The sequence below is a fragment of the Callorhinus ursinus genome, unplaced genomic scaffold (assembly GCF_003265705.2).
Source record: "Callorhinus ursinus isolate GAN/ISIS: 27379988/994484 unplaced genomic scaffold, GSC_fseal_2.0 scaffold22, whole genome shotgun sequence".
Classification (NCBI taxonomy): Eukaryota; Metazoa; Chordata; class Mammalia; order Carnivora; family Otariidae; genus Callorhinus; species Callorhinus ursinus.
In genome coordinates, this window is record NW_027397084.1 from 22,899,589 (window position 1) to 22,922,589 (window position 23,001).

At 36.1% G+C, this 23,001-nt stretch overlaps 1 protein-coding gene across 4 annotated transcripts in view; it reads left to right on the plus strand.

The window, feature by feature from the left end:
- Positions 1 to 23,001, plus strand: part of ADGRB3 (adhesion G protein-coupled receptor B3) — a 722,049-nt gene that overhangs the window by 653,864 nt on the left and 45,184 nt on the right. For 3 of the 4 annotated variants that reach the window (XM_073905165.1, XM_073905164.1, XM_025890539.2), the window contains 6 exons: positions 1,040 to 1,190; positions 3,784 to 3,853; positions 6,381 to 6,447; positions 8,882 to 8,967; positions 15,484 to 15,582; positions 15,906 to 16,077. In XM_073905165.1, the coding sequence (XP_073761266.1) occupies positions 1,040 to 1,190; positions 3,784 to 3,853; positions 6,381 to 6,447; positions 8,882 to 8,967; positions 15,484 to 15,582; positions 15,906 to 16,077 (645 nt within the window). The remainder of the gene's footprint in view (positions 1 to 1,039; positions 1,191 to 3,783; positions 3,854 to 6,380; positions 6,448 to 8,881; positions 8,968 to 15,483; positions 15,583 to 15,905; positions 16,078 to 23,001) is intronic. The other variant, XM_073905166.1, reaches the window with a different exon arrangement.

A 23,001-nucleotide genomic window follows, 5' to 3' on the forward strand; every position in this document is an offset into this window, starting at 1 on the left:
TTTGGACCAAATTTTTGAAAGATAGTCTGCCTTAGCAGTATACTGGAGTGGAGGCGAGAAGATGGGGGTTGTACTTTTATTTCTCTGTTAATGAGTTTTTTATTTTTTTTTCTAATTCTATGTTTGCTCTTTTCAATTTCTGGAAATAGCAAGACGGAGACTGACAGAGGAAGAGGGTAGTTTAGTTACTGGTTCTGATTGATGAAGACTTGCATTTTAACAAGATTTACACAAAGACATTATACCAGTAGTCAAATAAGTAGCAGCCCTTACCAAAATGAAGCTGCTCACCTTCGCGGAGGAGTCACAAGTAACTAATGGTTAGCATGTTCAGAATGATTAAGTTGCATCAAGTAAAATATCTATGAAATCATGGCTGTGTACTGCTAGTGACTTGATTAACTTTTCAAAATGATTTGATTAGGACACACATTGTAATAATACAGAACAATGTATTAAGGACTTTAAAATACTTATGTTATTTTTGTATTTTGGCTATTAGCCAAATCTCATTTTATACTTTGGTCTTACACCAGGAATATCACACTTGTATTAAAGCAGTTTTTCCTTTTGGATGGCTGTTGGGATGTAATCTTAACATCAATACAGATAAAACAACAAAGAATTATCAGCTAAAATGGAAGGATAAAGAATGTAGCCAAAAGAATTATGCAAGATGTCTGTAACTTAAATTAAACCGAAAATAGGACCATTCCCATAATTACATTTCAAGGAAAAAAAATTCAAGTAAAGTCATAATTGTAATCTCCCTTGGGTTTTAATTTACATTCAGGCTTCTCCTCATAAAAAATTGAACATGCAAATGGAATTAGGACGTATTTTTTTTCTATCATAGATATTGTATATAGCATAAAGACTGCAGGGTTTCTAATTTCTGTAAATAATGACTCTGTCACACAGGAGAGGTAGATATTTGAAATAAAAGCAATGAGTTGAAGATTAACAATCCCCTGGAGGACACATGATGCCCCCCCACCACCACCACCATATTCAGTGTGAGTCTCTTTTGTTTCCACAGAGCATCTGTACAACCACCACTGCATTTTTGCACTTTTTCTTCCTGGCTTCATTCTGTTGGGTTTTGACTGAGGCGTGGCAGTCATATATGGCTGTAACTGGAAAAATTAGGACACGGCTTATAAGGAAACGTTTTTTGTGCCTTGGATGGGGTAAGCATATTAATACACCCTTTCGTGCTCTTGTTAAGATGGCTTTGAACACATAATGAAGCTGTAGAGTGTGATTATCCCCAGGCTACTTTTCTTTGTGTCCAGTTTGATATATGGAAGTGGAAACATATGAACCTGGTCATTTTTTAACATTCTTTGGGCATTTGGAGTTTTAAAAAGGAGTAAATATTGGATGAGCCGTAGCCAGTCAGTTAAGCAATGGTGTAAGAGGAGTCCTGGGATACAGGCAGAAAAGCCAAGTGTTCTCTGCTAATACGTGCCGAAAACGCAAAATGTCCTGAAATGTTCAGGGCTCAAAACAGGTACTAGTCATGTACTCCCCATAAGAAAACTTCAAGAAGTCCCTTCCAAGAGAGCTCAAAGAAATTAAGGACGACAGCTATTCATGTCACAGGAAGAAAGTCATGTAGAGATTGAATGAAACCTCACAGCCAGTCGGAGAAACAGAATTGTTGACAGACTGAGAATTAATTAATTATTTGCTTACCTTTATTAGGAAAAGTTTCTCTCAGATTGCCTTATGAAATGGACATCTTGAAGATCTGGGTTTTTCGTAAGGCCAATTCTAATGTTTAATTAGAATTAATTAGCTTAGTTTAATTAGAATTAGTTTAATTAATTTAAGAAACTGGTTTCAGAAAACCTCAGGATTTTCTCATGTTTGCCTTTGAGTTTCAAAAGACTCGAACAAAAAAAAATGGGGAATTTTGGGCCAAATATATAAAAAATACCTAATATACCCAAAGACTAGAGAATAGGATGTTTGATGGAGTCTGAAAAATTACACGTAAGTGGACTTATTACAATAACAGAATAACTCATACTGGAAAAGTAGGATCCAGACCACTTAAAAATTATCCATCAGGTTTCAGCAAGGTTCTGTCATGTCTGATTAATATATTAGGGCTCTTTGCACAGGTAAATGGGAAAGCCATTAAGAAGAAATTGGAGAATGTATTCTACTTACACTTTCATAAAACTTTTGTCTGGATTTCATGTCAAAGACCTTTTAAAGATAGACTGGTATTGAATCAGGGAACACTTTTTTCATGAATTAGTGCCATAGATCCAAGAAATATAGAATCCAGGTAAGTGACTTCCCCTAAGTATAAAGAATGGCAATTTTCTGGATCGGTAACTAGCTATTTAATAACACCATTACCAAAGATCTTGAGGAGAGGGCTCACAGCTGGTCTCCAAGTTTACAGATAATATTAAACTACTCTGGAAAGCAAAAAAGCTAAGCCGATGGTGCTAGACTATCAGGAAAATTCTGAGTTGGCAGATTATGAATTTCATATGAATTTCATTATAGCAAAGTGCAACATAATAAATTTAGAAAAAATAATCTAAATTGTACAGAATGAAGATTATTAATGCTTTAACTATGACCCAGAAGAGAATTTTTTCTAACGACTTGGTCTAGTCTATCAAAAAGTGAACTACACACACACACACACACACACACACACACACACACACACGTACGTGTGTATACAGGGTGGGGGGAGACGCATATCTGTTTAAAAATATGATGTGTCCCTCTGAGATGCTTCTCATAGTTTTTGTCATTAAACTTCATGAAGGAATGTGATGTCACTTGAAAAGACAGAAGAGAATAGCGGGAAGGAGGGGAAATGATAGGAAGAAAGAAGATGGGTGGAGGGGACTCAAGGAGGTGATTAGATGATGGATTTTTCTACCTGGAAAGGCAAACATCATCTTCCTGAAAAGAAGTCATGGTCAAAAAGAAAAAAAAAAAAAAAAAAAGAATTAAACAGCATAGATTAGACTGAGCTCTGTTCACCAAAGCACAGGGACGTTCCACTGAACTTGAATAAGGAGAGTGTGATTCATATAAATATAAACTAAAAGATGTTAGGTCAGTGTTGGCGCAGGTATGCAGGCAATTGAATTCTCAGAGGGACTGATCAGTGCGTGGAGAGATGCCTGCCTAGAAGTCCATGAAGAGAAACTGTCATATATTTTCTGAATTTCGTTCAGGATTGTTAAAAGGAGGATAATCAGGAGGCCCCAAAATTAATTCCTTAAGGCCCTTAACCTTGATCCTCCATTCTTGTTATTATAAGTAAATCATAAAGAATGAATTATGTGATATAATTTATTTTTTTCTCTTATAAGTACAACTGGATGTGGAACAATATGGGGCCGACTGAATGTTCCACTTCTGTGATATTCCATCACAGCAGAATATCCATTTTTTGCCTTTCTGATTTTATAACTATAAATTTCCTTTATAACAGTGTAAACCCCTAGAGAAAAAATAACTTAAAAGATATACTAAATCTCTGTTATTAGTTTCCTTTAAACCCATGTCAAATGTGGTGGTAACCTAGCAACATTAGAGAAGTGCATTGAGTTAAAAGACCAGCTGTCGCTCTCATACTTTTGTACTTGAAAGAAATTTTGTAATGGAAACATACTTTATGAAAGAATTAATGCAATGGTAGTTCCTTCGATGTAAGCATTTTGAGTCTGTCCTAGCTTTTCTTGAGCCAGAGTGCACAGTGGCTACGGCTGAATGTGAAGTGTGACGATGCTTCTCTTGCAGGTTTACCAGCATTAGTAGTGGCCACATCAGTAGGCTTCACAAGGACGAAAGGATATGGCACTGACCACTAGTAAGTCCATCCACAGTGATAAATCATGTTTATAATTAAGTAAATCATCATCTAAGCTTCATTAATCTTGGTTGGCACTGCCGATGGCTTGCATTTTGTCACTGAGTCATTAACTATGGTAGAAATCATGTTAGTGTGGAATGATGTAAGGGAGCTTAAATGCACAGAGGTTAGGAAGTAAATGGCGAAGCCCTGTGCAGAATCCTTGTTTCAGTTTCCCATTGCCTCATGAGACCAGTGCATTTCAAAATGTTTCGATATTTACTTTGTGTGTTTAATCTCAAATACATTTTTTTAGAACTGAATAAACCTTGGTGTTTACCTTTTAGAATATGATTCTGATCTGAGCTTCTGATTTCACTAATGGTAATATATATTGGTATCACCTAAGTTGTGTCATGTTAGTTCAAGTTTTGTTGCCACATTAAGGTAATACTAAAACTTAGAGATCAGGGGATTCAGTAGAATACACGTTAGAAAATGCCTAGGCTCTGGGAGAAATTAGAGGGAAGAAATAGGGTATGGTATCAGCCCATCCTAATCACAGCTATAATACTGATAAATTCTGTGAGAGATTTTATAAGTAAGCTTTATGTTTAACATTTAAAATGTAAAACAATACACTTTCATATTTTACTTCATCTGCTCTTTCAAGCTGAGGAGGCAGTTGAGAAATGGGGAAAGAGATGTGCACATCTTATTAGAAGCATAAATTTTTAAAGTGAGATTTTCGGTTCATCGTCAGGTTTGAGATAGGAATTACCACTAATTAGACCTTCTGGTGGGTTCATCCAAATGGATATTGTGCCAAGAGACATCATGTTACCTGCCCATCCAAAAGAAATTTTCAAAGAATTTACAGAACTCATGTCATTAGAACACTTGTTTTTCTTCTGCAATCTATATTATGAACACACAAACAGGCAAAACTCTCCAGTCGTCCCCGTGGTAGAGTAGTGCTTACTACAGCGCTATTACCTTTAGCCGTTAACTTTTGACAACAGTATGACTCTTTGGTATAAACCCAGCATTTGAAAGGCACTGTACTGGGGATGTAGAAAGAGATAGGATTATGGATGATACGGTTCCAACTTTCAAGGAGTTTGTGATTAAGACGGAACACAATATAATGAGTAATGAAGGTATCAGTTTGAAGATTACCTTGCACAAAAATATAGCAGAAATGTAGTGGCAGTCTAAGAGACACCGACTACAGTGTTGCATCAGACTAAAGGCTTTTTCTCTAGTTATTTCATTTAAAAAATAGATATTAAATTATCAATCCCAAAGTGGGAAAGTAGAATTTTATGTGTCCATTCCTATGGCAAGGAGAAATAAGTAAAAGCAGACTTTGAATACACATATAGAGACACATTTGTGTTATGTATAAATTGATAAAGTATTGGCATGTATGTGTGGGAAAGGTTACTAGGTTAAAATTTTTAATTAAGATATAATTTATGCAGAGTAACATTCACCCTGTTCAGTGTATAGTTCTGTTGGCTTTAACAAATGCCTAAGTCAGGTAACCACCACCACAACCAATATAGAAAAGTGTATTCTTAGAACAGATATAGAATAGTTATTGTTAATGGTGGTTAATTTTGGAGGCAGCATGTTGATTCTGTGGACTTAAAGTAATATTGACAGGGTCAAATGTCAAAAACAGGTGCATGAAATAGTGGGCATGACTCATTGCATCAGCAGAGATAAAACATTTCCTAGTGTTTTCCTTATATTGACTCTCCTGGACTCTGCACACGCAGATGGGCCACCTTGCGAAGCTTCCAGGGTTGAGCCCCATGTCTTCCTAATGGCCCTCTACTGTGAGAAAACAAACATTCTTACTCAAATGGGTTACCAGGTCTCTACCATGTCTCTAGCAATGTAAACCTGCATCTCTTGGTGAATTGAGTAATTGAAATAAACACAGCTGCACTTATTTTTATTCAAAAGCTTATCTTTAGTGAATTGATTTAGTAGTCTGGGGCAAAAGTAAAATCAGAAGGAAAAAAAAGTGTACAAAATATAGATTATCCATTCCCTGCAATGATGGCTTTTAAACCAATTTCTCCCAATATCTCAGTGGCCTCAAGGAAGAACCCATAAATGACATATGCAAGACTCTAAAAGCATGCTGTTCTTGCTTAAAAGAGTATTTGAAAATTTTCATAATGGATATAAAGCAGCATTTTACAAAACTTATGTAATAGTCACCTTTGTACTGAAAGTCAATATAAAAATCTCACTGCAAGAGTAATTTGTCTAAAATGTTTTAACTGCCTGAAAGTAAGGCCTTATATTAAAAGTTTCTTTTCTGTGAAAGGTATGTAGTTTTTCTCACACATGAAATGCTCTACTTTTAGCTTTTTACCACATCTCCAAATGCATTTTTGTTTAATTACAAGCTTTTGAAATGTGCCAAAATTCAAACACTAAGTACATGATTCAAGTAATTTATATCATACGTCAGTGGTTTAACACTTATCACTAATTTTTGTTAGTTTTTATCTGATGTTATTTTTAGCTGCTGGCTCTCTCTTGAAGGAGGACTGCTCTACGCTTTTGTTGGACCTGCAGCCGCTGTTGTCCTGGTAAACATCAAAATCAACTTCTTTTGTTTTCTTAGCCAAGAAAGACTACTTTGCTTCAGTTAGAGTGATGGTTTTGTATTTGTTGTGTAGAAATTTTAAAGTTCAATGTATTATTACTTAATTATCAGTTATTAAATTTGAATATCAACTGCTATTTAGACCCTTATTACTCTAAAATATTCTTATTTTGAAGACTATTAAACGTGGGAGTGTGGGATTTCTCTTACAGTAATTTCATATTTGTGAAGAAGTTCGAGTAAGTTTCAACAAATTCTTCCTTGTTAATGTACAGAATTTGATCCTTTATTATATCACCTTATACTGTTCTGTATGATCCACATCGTTAAGTAACTGCTGCCTGCTAGCAAATATCAACAAGAAAATACATGTCCAGATGTCAGAGTTTCTCAGCCTCAGTGCCACAGACATTTTGGACAAGATATTTCTTTGTCGTGGGGCTGTCCTCTATATTTTAGGATGTTTAGCGGCATCCCTGGGCTCTACCTACTAGATACCAGTAGGAACGTCAAGTCAGTAAAAATCAAAAATGTTTCCAGACATTTCCCAAAATTCCCTGTGGACAAAAATCACCCCCCGTTGAGAGCCCCTGCCATATTTTATGCATAAGGATTTAAAATGTTTCTTTTTGGAGTCATGGGAACATGAAAATTTTCTACCAATATCCTTTCTTTCTCTCACTCTGATATTACTGATTACAAATCTTTCCGGTCTAATAAATCTTTAAATGTAAGGGGGGAAAATGGTCTGAATTAGTACAAAGATCCACATTGCTGTGCAATTAGAGTTCTAATTGGGAAATTACCCTTTGGTTTCTTCAACAATTCATTCAGTAAATTAGAAGCTAGCTCTATCTTTCTTAATAACTCTATATGACATTTTCTTTCTTTAAAGTTTGCTCTCCCTCCTCTAAACTATAACAGGGAGCAGAAACTGCACATGATTCACAAGAAAAAATCTAGGCCTGAGAAAAGCATAGGGAAATTGAAACTATTAGACACATTTTTTTGTCTGCTGCATTGCAATCTTATTTAATCAATTGAATTATTTCCCTAAGCTACTAAGTTAATATACATAATAACCCTAAAATGGAGAAACAAAGAGTATGTGTGTAATTGAAAAGCCAAAGTATGGGCTTTGGAGTAGTAGTGATGGATTCCCTCATGATTAAATTGTAGATTAATAGAATCCACGGAATACACTTTTTTCTCTTAGTTCATATAATTATAGAGAAATGTGAAGATGAGTAAGTCTTTCTTTTGATCAAATGGTACCTTGCCAGGGAAGCTATGAAGAGTGACAACTCCTAAGTCCCTACCTAACAGTTGCTTTGGATCTTCCTTACACCAGTAGTTAAACAGATTTCAGCTTTATATTTCATCTGGCCAATGTGCTGGGGAAATGGAATTTTCTTTTCTTTTTTTTTTTTTCAACTAGTCATCCTGTTTAATTTAAAACAGATTTTTTTGAACTGCTAGTTTCGATGTAAAGGCTTCACCATTTGCATTGGGGGATGCACTGAGATTCTGTTGATCATGGAGGGTAAGGGGCAGGAAGGCAAAAAGAAGAAAATATTTTTCCTTGATTATCTTGTTTCAGCGTTGGACTGGATTCCTTTATCAGGAAGTGCTGGTAGGTTAGAGAACTGTGGGTGCTCATCATAATAAGCTGCTACAAATAGACCACAGCTATCTCTACAGCTTTTTACAATTTTACTTGAGAAAGAAAAATATGTGTGATTTCATTTCAGATGTATTATGCAAAAGACCTTTTAAGTGAGAGTAAGAGTCTTAGAAAATGCTGAGAAGTGTTCAGTAGAGCACATTATAAGAACTGGTGTTAGTGTCCATCTCTTAAAGGATTCTGGTGAGTTGAATAGGCTTTCCCTTTTCTAGAAAAGCATGGTACATCAAAATGTGCTCCACCCGCAGGAGAAATAGCCACACCGCCTGAGGAATGTAGGCATTCTATTCTCATTGCTGGGGACAATGACAAATCCTTAACACCTTTGCCTGCCAGGGTGTAACCTAGTCTCACACTGTGAGACTGAAAATCTTTTGACTCTCCTAGGGTAAAACTCATTTGGCCAATTGATTTTAATCAGGGGTGACTTAGAATGCCAGATTGGCATAGTATGGCACCATTTACAAGTTAGACAATTAAATGGTAATTTCCTGAGTGTTAACTGCAAAGCATGGAAGTTAAATGTACTTAATGTACTTCAAAGTAACACACCACTGTTAAATTGTTCTGTTTCATTGTGCACTTACAAAATATTTGATAGGTGCTTCATATCACTACTGTTGTGAGTTCAGAATTCAGAAATGGTTATTAATAAAAGAGGGTTTTCAGGAGAAAAGGGGACCTGATTCCCTCCAATATCATTGAAAGGTCAACCTTTGTTTCTGTTTGACAGGTCAACATGGTGATTGGCATTTTGGTATTTAATAAACTTGTTTCCAGAGATGGGATCCTAGATAAAAAGCTCAAACACAGAGCCGGGTAAGCTGCAATTGGTGGATTTTGAAGGTTCTTTACCAGTGAATCCCATACTCCAATTCCAGATCATCACTGACTGCATTTTAACTGTGCCTTGAATTTTGTTCCTGATGAACCAGCACGTCTGGTAGATTCTGCCATTCAAGTTTTCAATGTGCAGTTCTTAAATAATGCGACCAATATCTAAAAATAATTTCAAAGACCATTAAGAAAGTCTCGATTTGCTTGTGCATATTGCCTGTTTGTAAGATAAGAAGATTAAATGTTAAGGCTGGACTTAAAATACTTGTTATTTTTTTTTCAAGTTTTTATTTAAATTCTAGTTAGTTAACATACAGTGTAATATTGGTTTCAGGAGTAGAATTTAACGATTCATCACTTGCATATAACACCCAGTGCTCATCACAACAAGTGCCCTCCTTAATGCCCATCACCCAGTTAGCCCATCCCCCACCCACCTCCCCTCCAGCAACCCTCAGTTTGTTCTCAATAGGAGTCTCTTAGGGTTTGCCCCCCCTCTTTTTTTTTCCTTCCTTTCCCTGTGTCCATTTGTTTTGTTTCTTAAATTCCACATATGAGTGAATTAGTATGTCTTTCTGACTTAGTTCGCTTAGTGTAATACACTCTAGCTCCATCCATGTCGTTGGAAATGGCAAGAGTGCATTCTTTTTCATAACTAAGTAATATTCCACTGTGTGTGTGTGTGTGTGTGTGTGTGTGTGTGTGTGTGTGTGTGTCTTCTTTATCCATTCATCGGTTGATGGACATTTGGGCTCTTTCCATAATTTGGTTCTTGTTCACAACGCTGCTTTAAACATTGGGTGCATGTGCCCCTTTGAATCAGTACAAAAATTCTTATTCTTAGGTGAGCAAGGCCCCCTAGTTTGGTTCAGAAAGGACAGGATGGTAGACTGAACACGTCAGTGTGTGACACAACTGGATTGAGACAAGCAAGCTAGACTAGGGCAAAAACATGACATTTTCTTTGATTAATCGTATATTTCAGAAAATTTCTTCACATGAAATAATCACTTATGAAACACCATTCTTGTCATATATTTTCATTCTTTATGATGTTTTGACTATAACTTGCCAGAAAGACTTATTCATAATTTTCACTTGCACATTTTAACCACTTATAAAATTTAGAGAAGCATCTCTTTTAATTTTACTGTCATTATGATATCACCACATTTAATGAATAATAACATTTCATAAGCAGGTTGATAGCAGCTTTGTAAGGTTACATGCTCACCTCATCATATAAATTTGTAGAAATTTGAATGAAATATTAATGCTTTTGAATTTCCCTTTGTATCTTTTCTTATGAAAACTTCATAGTTTTATCCTTTCTATTTGATTGTACTTTCATTCAAAACTTACCTACAAGGGGCGCCTGGGTGGCTCAGATGGTTGAGCGTCTGCCTTTGGCTCAGGTCGTGATCCCAGGGTCCTGGGATCGAGTCCCGCGTCGGGCTCCTTGCTCCTTGGGGGCCTGCTTCTCCCTCTGCCTCTCTCTCTCTCTCTGTCTCTCATGAATAAATAAATAAAAATCTTTAAAAAAAATCTTTAAAAAAAAAACTTACCTACAGTTGTTATTTCTTTAATAACTTATGTTACTATTTAATAGTCACAGTATTTGATCACTGACCAGTGAGAATTTTAAGTCCTTTATGTTTCTGTAATCTATGTAATGATTTATATGGTAAGGTAATCTAGGTATTATTCCTCCTAGTAAAAGACTAGTAAAATGCTTTGAATATAAAAATTTGATATCATTCATATCAAGCTTTAGAACTGCAGTGGTGTAATAACATCATTGGAAGTTCTTTCCAAAGAGGGGCATCACTTCCCACCTAGAGACTTTTTTTCACTTCAGGTGGGTCTTCATAGCATCTTTAACTAGGTAAACTTGAACTTGCACAGACACTGAGCTTTCTATACCATTTGAACTTGAAGCTTTTACACTCTTATTCTTGTTAGTCTGCCATGTATGGTTGGAATTGGAACAACAGCTTCAGTATTTCTGTCCAGATTAATCATCTAAGAATAAATCGATCATACTGAATATGGGGTATAAAATCTCGGTTCTGCCATTAATGGCATAAACTCGTGTGTCTGTGTACACACACACACACACACACACACACACATATATCTTTTATTAATTGGAGGGGTGGAGGTTTATTGGTTAGGATAAAGATTTGAAGTAAAAAATATTTTTGAACAAAGCCATGCTCGATATCTAGCTCTGCAATTTACTGGCTATGTGTGTCTTTGGGCATGTTATTTAGTTATTTTGGAGTTCAGTCTTCTCACCTGTAAAATGGGGATAATGATTTTTGCCTCAGAGTATATGAAATATAATGTGTACAGAGGATTCATTAGAATAGCAAATAGCAAACACTCATTCAACAAATGGTGGCTATTGTTATGATGCATTAAATGAAGAAAATAGATTGTTTTCAAATGACCCTGACTTCTATCAGTCAAGCATCTGTGATTCTGCCATTCATGACATTACGGTCAAAAATAAAGAGATGGGATCATCAGAATGAGTATAATGCTAAGGATGTATTAAATTTACCGTCAGTATTTTTTTCTCATTTAGTCATTTTTAAATGTAATATCCAGTTTGATTTACATAGCTCTTTGTAAAAGATAACATACATTTAAGAGAATGACAAAATTGTCACATTATGAATTTAGAAGTTATCCACTTTAATCTACATATTAATTTTAAAATATCTATTTATGAAAATATTATTAGAAGTTACATCTGTTTTACTGGCAAAATTGAGTCTGTGTTTTTCTAGTTCAAAGGCTTCCATTGGAGAAATAGAAATGTTTTCAATATGTGTTACAAAAACAGAATGCTGGTTACTATTCAAAGTGGGAAAGAATTATCAACAAGTTAATGATTCTAGGTTTTAAGAACTTTTTTCTATAATATAAAATGCAGTTTTTGCCTAAGTGTGTATAGATTGAAATTTGCTATTTCCAAGTGTGATTGAAGGAAATTTTGTAGAAGATGAAGTATCTGAAGCTAATTTTAGTTCACGGAGAATCAGTGAGGACAGTCATAAAGATTTCAGTGAACAACAAATAATCAGAATTAACTGAAGAAACACTGAGCAAGAAGCTAATTAACAACTGATGTTCCTAATTATAAATATTGACCATTTCACGTTGAAAATATCTAGATATCAAGTGTCTTTTGAAATATTAGTATTTAGAACCAGTATGTTCCTATTCCCATTTTATTGTTCCTGTTTCCTCCTTTTTATAATTATTAGAAACTGCCAAGCAATAGTTTATGTTCAATAAATATTTATAAAAGAATGAGTAAATTAATATTTAAGAAATATACAATACCTTGACAAGTTTTATAATACCCAAATTAAAGTTTTTCTTTTTTTTTAAGATTTTATTTATTTATTTGACAGAGAGAGACATGGCGAGAGTGGGAACACAAGCAGGGGGAGTGGGAGAGGGAGAAGCAGGCTTCCCGTGGAGCAGGGAGCCTGATGCGGGGCTCAATCCCAGGACCCTGGGATCACGACCTGAGCCAAAGGCAGACGCTTAACGACTGAGCCACCCAGGTGCCCCTATTAAACTTTTTCTAATAAATGACATTTATTTACCAAAGAGGGATTGATTGCCATTAATACATCTTATGCAAAATAATTGGAAAAAATGAAAAGATAAAATGGCATGTTTATTCAAATATGAATATTTTCCTTGTTAACAAATATCTCAGGCAGGTTATTTCATTTTTTTTTCTCTTTTTTTACAATGGAACTTTCTTATCTACTATTTTAAATTGCTTTATCTCATCTACCTGAAGTTAAGGAAACTACCAGGGTCTTATACAGATATCGTGAGATTTTTTCCAAAGGGAAAGGGAGTATTTTCTTTTCAGGGGATTTTACCTAGTATCAATAATGAGCCAATCAGATAATTTTTTTTTTTTTCTAAGCAAAAGAAGAAGAAAATTGGGAAGGGAAGCCTGTAGACTCCAAGACCCTGCAGGAGTAGACAGAATAACCTGGTGCCCTGGTAGATATGGTAACATTTGAACTTATGGGAAATTCAGTTTTTTTAACTGTTAGCACTTTTTATTTTATAGATATATAATTTCCCCTGTAACAAAGAAATAAAATTTTATTTCCCATTGCAGCAACCCTGTTTAGCATTTAGACTGTGTGTTCTTCATACTATATTAATTTCTGTAGCGGTCATACAAACTAGGGGAGAATATCCTATCTCCCTTGGTAACCTGTCTTTCCTCTGCTCCATATACATTAATAATAGAATTCCAAAAGTGTCCAACCAGTTAACATCAAGCATAGTTTTCAACAGTTAGTTCTGACTAAGGGAAGTATGTATAGGCCTTTTAGTCAATCACAAATCAATCTTAAAGAAGCATTTCAAATACTGGCTTAGTATTTATTTTCAGGAAAGCCCATACCTAGATCAAATTTGTTTTTCTTAGGCCTAAAATACTTGTTTATATTGTGTACTAAACTAAAATTAATTTTTAGTCATCTTTGGCTTTTCAGTCTTGTTTTAGAGCCTAGAGACAGTGTCCTTAAATTAAGAAAGATAGCCACATTTGTGTTCAAAGCGCAAATACCAAATTGCATATCTTCTCTGATAAAGGAAACAGTAGATCAGTCATGCCTTTTTAATATTAATCTGATGGAGCTTAACAGAATTGAAGATACTCAAATATATAGTTAGGGCAGTTGTGTACATTCCTGCTTTTCATCAGAATAATCTCTGGGGCTTTAAAAAACACAGATGCCTGGGGCAGCTACGTGGCTCAGTCGGTTAAGCACCCGATTCTTGGTTTCAGCCCAGGTCATGATCTCAGAGTCTGAAGATTGAGCCCCGCGGTGGACTCCAGTGGAGTCTGCTTGAGATTCTCTTACTCTCCCCCTCCCCCTTTGCCCCTACCTGCCCCTTTCAAATAAATAAATAAATATCTTAAAAAAAAAAAAAAGGCACAGATGCCTAAGCCCCACTGAATTGGAGTCTTTGGGGTTGGTTATATATATTGATATGCAGCCACTGTGGAGAACACTGCTGTAAATAGGCACTCTTTTGGGAATAGTTTCAGACACACTGGCGTGTCAATTGAGGCACTCATGATCCAACTGGATAGACTGTTGCTTGCTTGTTATTGTGAAAAGTTTGGTCTCATGTGCTAGGACATAGGTCCTGGGTTGAATCAGTAAAATGAATGATTTAGTATCATGTTTCCCACCCCCACATCGAACTCTAAAAGCTTTGATTTTTCTCCTGGGGTCTACTGGTCAATCAATCTACTTAATAGCTTTCAGATTTATTATTTCATCCAAGCACTATTCACAAATGAGTGCACTTCTTTAGAAGAAACCAGACATTCTGAATTATGATCATCTTGTGATTTTTTTCTGTCCTGCCACTTTTATTATATACCTGTCCACTAAATATTATTTTGAAAAAGCCTACTGGGAAAACATATATTTTAGACATTAGCACCACAAGAGAATGGACAAGAGAAGTATACCACAGAAAATTATTTCAAGATGTTTTGAACTTTGATTCAAGTAATTTCTTTTTGGTTTTTCATGAGAGAATTATGTTCTAATAAACCAGTCATTTTCAAGGGACTCTTTTCTAATGTAAAAGGTGTACAAAGTTTTTCTGTGTAGCATGACTTCGCTTCTATGATATAGTAGGTTAAATCTGAGTTGCTTGAATCTAAATTTACCTGCAAAATCCTCCAGGCTAGAATAGACCACGTAAATGCTGTTGGATTGGAGTTTATGAAAAAAATGTTCAGAAAGAATATTTTGAACTTAATGTTAAATGTGTTTTATTAAAGCATTAAACTATCACCCCTCTTATTATAAACTAATATTTCATCAAATTTCATCAGCCCCTATATTCAGATCATCCTAAAATGTGGATAATACATTGATGCTGTGAGAAATTTCAAAATATGAATCTGTTGAGATAAAGGCTACACCGCCCACAAATGATTAAACACCTAAAATATATATCTTCCTGTATTGGACTTCTGATATACATGTTTACATTTCAGAAGGTTTCAACCAATATCATGTGCCTTCTGCAAATGACAATGAAAATCTTTGAAGCTAGGAGTCCTGATGTGTTTGATAATCAGGGGTCTGAATAAAGGGTTTTCACTGTATGTCTACACAAGCACATGCTTATGTTGAACTCAGTGTACTGGACAATTTTGAACTGTAGACGCCGGGCCATTTATGAAGTAATTGATGGAAATATGCTTTTGCATGCAACAAAGGCCCATCGTATTAAAAGGTAAATGTTACAAAAATAATGTGTAGTGTAATTGCATCTTTAAAACAACCTAGAGCATTCATCTTTGATAAATAAACTTTTCTGCATGAAATCGTATTTAAAAGCTAACTTGCAGCAGCAACATGTTTTTTTTTTGGTGACAATTCAATATTTTGTTCTTTTTGTGGGTGTTCTGTTTGTTTGCAGTCAGATGAGTGAGCCTCATAGCGGTTTGACGCTCAAATGTGCCAAGTGTGGAGTAGTTTCGACAACAGCTTTGTCAGCCACCACCGCCAGTAACGCCATGTTAGTCCCGATCATTTACATCTTCTCGTTACAAATCTTTTACAGTGCATGTGAGAAAATGCTATTGTGGAAAAAAAAATCATGTTTGCTACTATTGGAGCTAAGAGCATACTTAACTATTTATAATTGGCAACTGCCTTTATAACTAGTGTGGGATTTGCTATAAAAAAAATAAATAAAACTATCCAATGTTATCTGCTTTATGGTTTCCAAGTGAACGGTCTTGGTGCCACATCCAAGAATGCTTTGTTGAACGGGGGTTTAGTTATTGCCTGGGGCGTGACGCACAGCTCCGTCACAGTGCTCTCGCTGTCTCTCAACAGGGCGTCTCTTTGGAGTTCCTGCGTGGTGTTGCCCCTTCTGGCTCTGACATGGATGTCTGCAGTTCTAGCCATGACAGACAAACGCTCCATATTGTTCCAAATACTTTTTGCCGTGTTTGATTCATTGCAAGGTTTTGTGATAGTCATGGTCCACTGCATTCTTCGGAGAGAGGTAAGAAAGAGAATTCCTCTGGCAGAGAGGGATGATGGTTAGATGCATATTTTCCTTGTTAACAAATAGGATCTTTTATTTTAATATCTTCAGATTAAAATCATCTCCTCTAAAGACAATCATTGGAAAGTCAAAGCTAAAGGGGAAGCTTTAAGGCAAAGTTCAAGAGGGCTCTTTGGACGCTGAAAGTGACAGTTAAAACAGATGGGACTGTGCAAGAGAAGATGTTTCCCGGGGGGGGGGGGGGGGTGCTCCCAGGCACCAGGGAGAGTAGAGTCAAGAGAGGTCATAGGTGGAGAGAAGTCTGTTAGAGACACTGGTGGATAAGGGGGCAGGGTGGCATATTTTTTAAGAGGCATAGTTCATAAACATAATGATATCTCTTAAACCCATTCCCAAATTCCTGCTTCTGCACACAGCATATCCCCATTCCTTCATACTTAACTAACTTCATTTTAGATAGAAAATGTTGAAGATTGCTCCATGGTTCTTGTGTCTCTATACTAAATTAAGGTTGCTAAAGGTGAATGATTTTGAGATGGATGTTTATACTTAGAAAATACAAAAAAAAAATGTACACAATGGAACACGAAAGGCAGTAATTGTCCCCAGAACTATAGATCTATAATCACAGCATTTCTCCAGGTCATGGTTGAGGTTTATTTGTCAGCAGTGAGGAAAACAAGTCCTCTTTCATGCGTTGAGACACTAACCTGCGCCAAATCCACTGATCGGTGATAGACCTTGGATGTGAGTTGTTTAGCAAGAAAATATTGTTTTCCAAGCAGTGCAAAAATTATGCTGAGTTCTTGCAAGCACTGACACAGTGTTTACAAGGTTTATGAGTCATTTTCGTGTTTACTCTGGGGACAGTGGCGACTAAAACACAATGACACAGTGCCATGCTAGTAATTTTGAGGAAATAGTCTACACTGTCATTTCGCATTATACAGCTTGTTTGAGAACTTTATCATGATGTGCACATTGCAGAAAGACTCATGTGCATATGACTGCACACCACACAGTTTTTACAGGGATATGTGAAGGTAACCAAAGGTTTTTACCTGATTTACCAGATGGGAAGAACAATATTTCTGAGCTACTTCAGTAAGGTACAGATGTCAGCAATAAACCCACATGTGTATTCTAAGAACATTATATGATGAAAAGAAGAGTGACTTCACATTGCAAAGGAGGCAATATTTCATCATCTAAAAATCTGATTTAGCTTAGAGTTGCCAAGCCTTTTAATTCCCTCATCACAAATGTCTACCTAGAATATCCTATCTCTAAATAAGCCTCTCTTTTTCTTCAGAAACAAGCTTTGGAGATAGCCCTAGGCTATGTTAAAAATATTCAGGTCTTAAAGTGACAGATATTTTGATGGCTTACTATCAAATTTTTGTTGCTTACATGAAGAAAAATATTTGGCACAAAAATTTATTTCCATCAGAACTTTTCCATACTTGCTAATTGGACTGGTAACTGTCAAAAACATGATTTAAGGGTAATTAAATCAAATCATATAATAAATGCTTCTGCTAAAATAGATACCTGTAAGTATATGTTTTCTGTTTTAATAGGGAGTAAAAATATGAATATTGGCCCTGTTATTATTGCATTTTCAATGATTAGTTCAAATTGAATAGTTTTATAGCTGATAAATTAATAGCGGAGTGTCATCACTCTCATTCCAAAACTGAAATGAAAAACCACATATCCATTATTTTTGCATTGACCTTAATACACTGCTGTAAGTACACAGAGCAGATGTCAGTTACAGGGCAAGTCTCTTTCAGAATTTCTCAAAGGAAGTTTTTACTGAAAGACCAAGAGAACCTTGTTTAAAAGGCTTTTGCAAATCCCAAGGACCACATCATAAGAAGGCCTCACCGGGTTCAGAGGAACTCTTTTTGACCTTCTAACTGCATATCGCCTAGCATACCAGCAATAGGTCTATTTCATATTACCTGTGATCACACTGCACTAACATTAACCACAGTCCAAGAGAATAGGAGCATCTTCCCATATCCTTAGTGTCTCCTGTGAACAGACGTTCCATAAAAATACACCAAAGCAAATGGTCTAGATAGCTACCTATAAAATACTGGGTAATGACTCCTATCAGACTACCTGATAATCCCATAGGAGATTTTAGGAATACAATTTTACTTCTACTGCTTTTTTCACTTTAAAATATTTTTCACAATAACCCAAGATGATTTGTATGGATTTTTCTTTATTAAAAATGTATAAGCAGTGTAAGAAGTATTTCCTTCGATTTAGAGAGAGACTGGATACAAATATACATATTTTTATTTCTGTGTATTTTTGACATGCAGTAACATAATTTGGTCATTTGTAGTCTTTAATGATTTTTCCAATATGAATTCAAAAGCCTTTTCCTATATTTACTTTTGCAATCTTCTGTGAAGGAGGTAGGTGTACACAGGGGAGGAATATAGCCTTGCAGTTAAAGGAGAAAAGAAATAGTATAACTGGCATTTTAAATGTGATGTGTATGGGGCTTGATTTATTCTAAATGTGCCTTTGCTTTTAGTGGATCCAATTTTAAAACCAAATCATTTCAAGTCAGAAGGGAAGGGAGAAATGATCACTTTGGTTCTGCCAACTCAAATATATTCCACATTAAAAAAAAAGGCAAATTGATTATTTGCATAACAATTTGTTGTGACCTCCAGATTGACATCTCAATATTTAAATTTCATAAAATTTGTATTCTTGAAAATACAGTTTCGTCTTCTGAAGCAATTCTATCTGTTGAATTGCTTTAGTAGATGCCTCTGACAAAAGAGAAAACAAAAAGAGGGAATAAGAAGAAAAATTAAACCAAATGATTTATCACACATTAATTTCAGCAACAAAACATAGATCCTGGAAGCTAATATGTATAATACCTAATAAGACAGAATCTAATAGAATAAATATAGTTGCTTCCTTCATTTATTCATCATTCCTTGATTAGAATTCATTTGCATTAAGCACATAACGACATCTACTATTTACTATTCTCCACATTGCTATGGAAATTCAAGCTACACAAGTTATGAAACCTTTGAAATACTTACTGTTGCTAGGAAACCGCTTTCTTGGTGCCTGCACATTCTTCTCATCTCTCCTGTCTCTGGCTGTGCCTGGCTGTAAGACAATCTTACAGCTTAATGTCAGAGGGGGAAAATAACAAGATTGTGATACAAAATAAGCTACAATAAAACCCTTTCACTAAATGGAAGGAAAGAGGCAAGTGCTTAAATAGATGACTTTGTTGTGTCAGTATGTGAGGGTCCTGCGGCTGCCCTGGAGTGGCAGTAAGAAGCGCCACGCTCCCCTTTTCTCTTTCCCCAGCACAGGCAGGAGGTCTAGGCTGCACCAGATGAGGTCCCAGAATCTTCATCCAAACCCAGGAAGCAATTTTGTAACAAAGCGCTTGAAATAAACATTTTTCTCTTTCTTTCATTCTTTCTTTCCCTCCTTCTCTCTTCCTCTTATTCCCCTCTGCCTTTTTTTTTTCCTTCCAGTTTCCAATTTGGTCTTATTTCCGTAAAGAATACAGACAAAATGATTTACAAGCACATGACTGTGAATATATAAAACAGACAAACATCCTTACGGATCTCATCTAAAACCAGTATTCTCCCCCAATCATTAAAAAAATAAATGAAACCAATAGCGGCGAAATAACTAGAGAGCAATTTGAAAAGAGGTCATACTGCATATAATATAGTTCAGATGGAGAGTTGCATGAATCTCCCCAAGCCTGACTATTTACAGGGAAATTAGGTATGACTCATTATTACGGAAGCGCTTTCGGAAGTGCTTATCTGTGCACTCTCTTAATGAGAGAGGGCAGGAGTTTCAGTTAGTCTTTGGAGATGAGGGAGTGGGTGATAGGAGACTTCAGAATGCAATGGGTCCTGAGCAGAAAAACACGGTCAGAGGATTAAGGAAGTGAAAGTTTCGAATAAGGGAAGATGGAGAGAGATGACTAGGCATGTGGTTTCCATGGAATGGAGCCTATGGTGAATATAGAGTAGTCTTCTCTGGGACCATCTGGGGTACATGGAGGCATAAAGCAAGTGATGTGATCCTAGACACTCGTGTGGTTTAAAAAAAAATTGTTATAACTGTAACCCCAAGAGAAAGACAGTACTGACAACATTTGAGTGCATAGCATTGATTAAGTGATGTTTTTAAAGCTTTCTCATTGGGGTGTTCAGTGGTCATGGTAAGAGGCCACTGTATGTCAAGTCATGAAGAAGTTCAATAGATTTCATAGAGTTAGTGAATGGTCCAGGGTAGGAGGGTCAGGGTACCACTAATTCTGAGATTCTCAGCTTGCTCAGAAGGACAAAGATTTAAGGGAGAAGGGAGTGCGTTGCTAAGAGCCTTCTCTTTGTCAGGCCGAATTGAAGGTTCAAGAAGAAATACATTTAAAGACCATTTTGAGCATTGCGTTTGTTTTCTGGGAATGGGAGAATGGCTCAAGGTACTGCAATGAAGCTGGATTTTATCAGAACAGAGAATGGAAAAGCACAAAGCCTGCCTTTAAATAGGAACATGGATGTGACATAAGCGAGGATCGTATGCTTCTCTTCCTATATACTTATTCCCAGAAATCACCTCCCTTATTCCAGTTTTTATAAATCCTACCTCTCCCTCCAGATTAGGCGTTCCTGACCTGAGCATAATTACAATTATATTGTGAATATTTTCATCAGTCTTAATCAGCATCTGTGAACAAATTGAGACACAGAGTTCGTGGCAGAGAGTGGCAAACTCAATCCAACCATGGCTTGCTTTACCTAAAATTCTTCTGAGTATCTGGCCAAAAAGATAGGCAAATCCCACTTCCCACTCCTTCCGGTTCCCTGAGATCCCACCTTGCAACATTGTTAAACTGGTGGCAAAAGTTGAATATGTCTAGAATAGAGGTTTAAAATAAATATAAGAATAGAGGTCATGAATTAATTTTTTATTTCCTGCCTTGAAGTGGATGGCTTGAGACTAAAATGAAGTATCTTCTGTGAGGGCCTAAGTGGGGGTGTCTGACCTAGAACTTCCCTTCCTCCTTTTCTCATGTGCATGCTAAAGAAATGGTATTACATTTTTTCAGATCATATATGTGAAATGTCCTCTAGGGAAGCTTACTGTTACCCCCCCAAACTGATACAAAGCAAGGTAGAAAGCTACAACAAGTTTGAGGGTGATAGGTCCTTTAGATGTTAAAAGATTCCAGGAGAAAGTCACTAGGACTGAAATGTAGGAGTAAAGTCCATATTTTTCCTTCCATGTAAAGCAAAGGACAAACCATTTTTATTTCTTTTGCTATCAGAGAAGTCATGTAATACTTTCGTAATGTGAAGTCGTTTGTGTTATATGTGCGTTGGCATAACACACATGAAACTGAGAATAATCTTACTGGTTCATTTAATGATTAAATTATATGGAATTTAATATGATTAAAAAGAGCTGAGTCATTTATTTAATATGAATCGATAGAAACAATGGTAGACATTAGATCCAGGACAAAAAAGAGAATGCATAAGAAATTCCCCCCCCACCAAGCTAACAATCTCAAATAATTATAAGAATGCAACTTAATTTCTTTGCTTGTCTTCAAATGATCCTCTGGAATAGAAAATCAAGAATAACTGCAGGTAGAACTGTCTTCTTAAAAGGTAAAGATTTGGGGGTCTGAGCTGTTTGGTAGCTAAATACAGAGCCCATTTCCAGCAGTGCGTCTCTTTCCCGTGAGGTTTCTCTCCATTGCAGAGCTGCCAAGCGTTGCTTGGTGCTCTTCCCCAGCAATCTCTAAATCTGGCTGCAGCTTTCACAGTGACACTGCGAGCTGCCTTCAGAGTGAGGACCAGCCGAGAAGCTCTGGGCTTGCTGCTCCTGAGAGGAACCAGATCCCTCTCCTGTGGGGGGAAATTGAAGCAAGACACACACCGGCAAACTTGTTTGAATTCATTCCTCACCCAGGAAACCATCCACAATAAAAGGATGTATGGCTTTGCAGGGGTTTTTAGAGCAGCCCCCAGCAGGAACTAGACAGGATAACTTTGGTGGTGCCCCTGATGGATACTTTCAGAAGACAACCTTGATAGCTTATTCTTTTTACCTCACCTTATTTTTGAAGATGTCTCTTGACTTTCTTTTTTTCATTTCACAACAGGACATCAGATTTCCTTAAAGTGCCCTAAATACTCCAAGGCTGTTTACATACATGTTCTTTGCTACTCCCCCAGTACTTTTTAACCCTCTGTCTGTCAATTAAGGTTAAAGACCTAATGGGAGAGTATTTTAAAAAGAGGACATTTTGGAGGCTAGATTTTAATTGTGCCATAATATGTCAAACATTTAATTATTCAAGACAAGTTTAAAAATTGTATTTACTGGTCTTGTGTAAGCTTTAAAAAATGATAATATTGCAAGAACTTGGAGTTATGTAAAAATTTTTTTAATTAAATTATTACCGAAAATGAGTGGCTTGTTCCCCACAAGTAGTAAGTCAGGTGAAGGAGTTTAAAGGATAAATATGTGGATCTTCTAACAATTGTTTTTCTTCAATCTTAACCACAAGGCAAGAAATACCAAAACTGTTATTGTCCTGCACTATAAATATGACAGTTGGCACAGAAGATTTTAATATCGGGATGGAATAGCCAAATATAGATTCTGTCTTTGTTTTTTATGCTTTCTTCTTGTCTAGATTAAGGTCCTCATAGACTTGCCTTTTAAAAAATTCCAGTTTTTCTCCATTAGTACAATCTCCATGAGTACAATTGATTCACCAAAGATAAAAGTCTTTTTGTTTACTTGATAGAAAATTCAATTAATTTTCAAAATGTTTCCAAATAGCTGCAGATATATTTTCCAGGTACTGTCACTCCTAAAACCCTT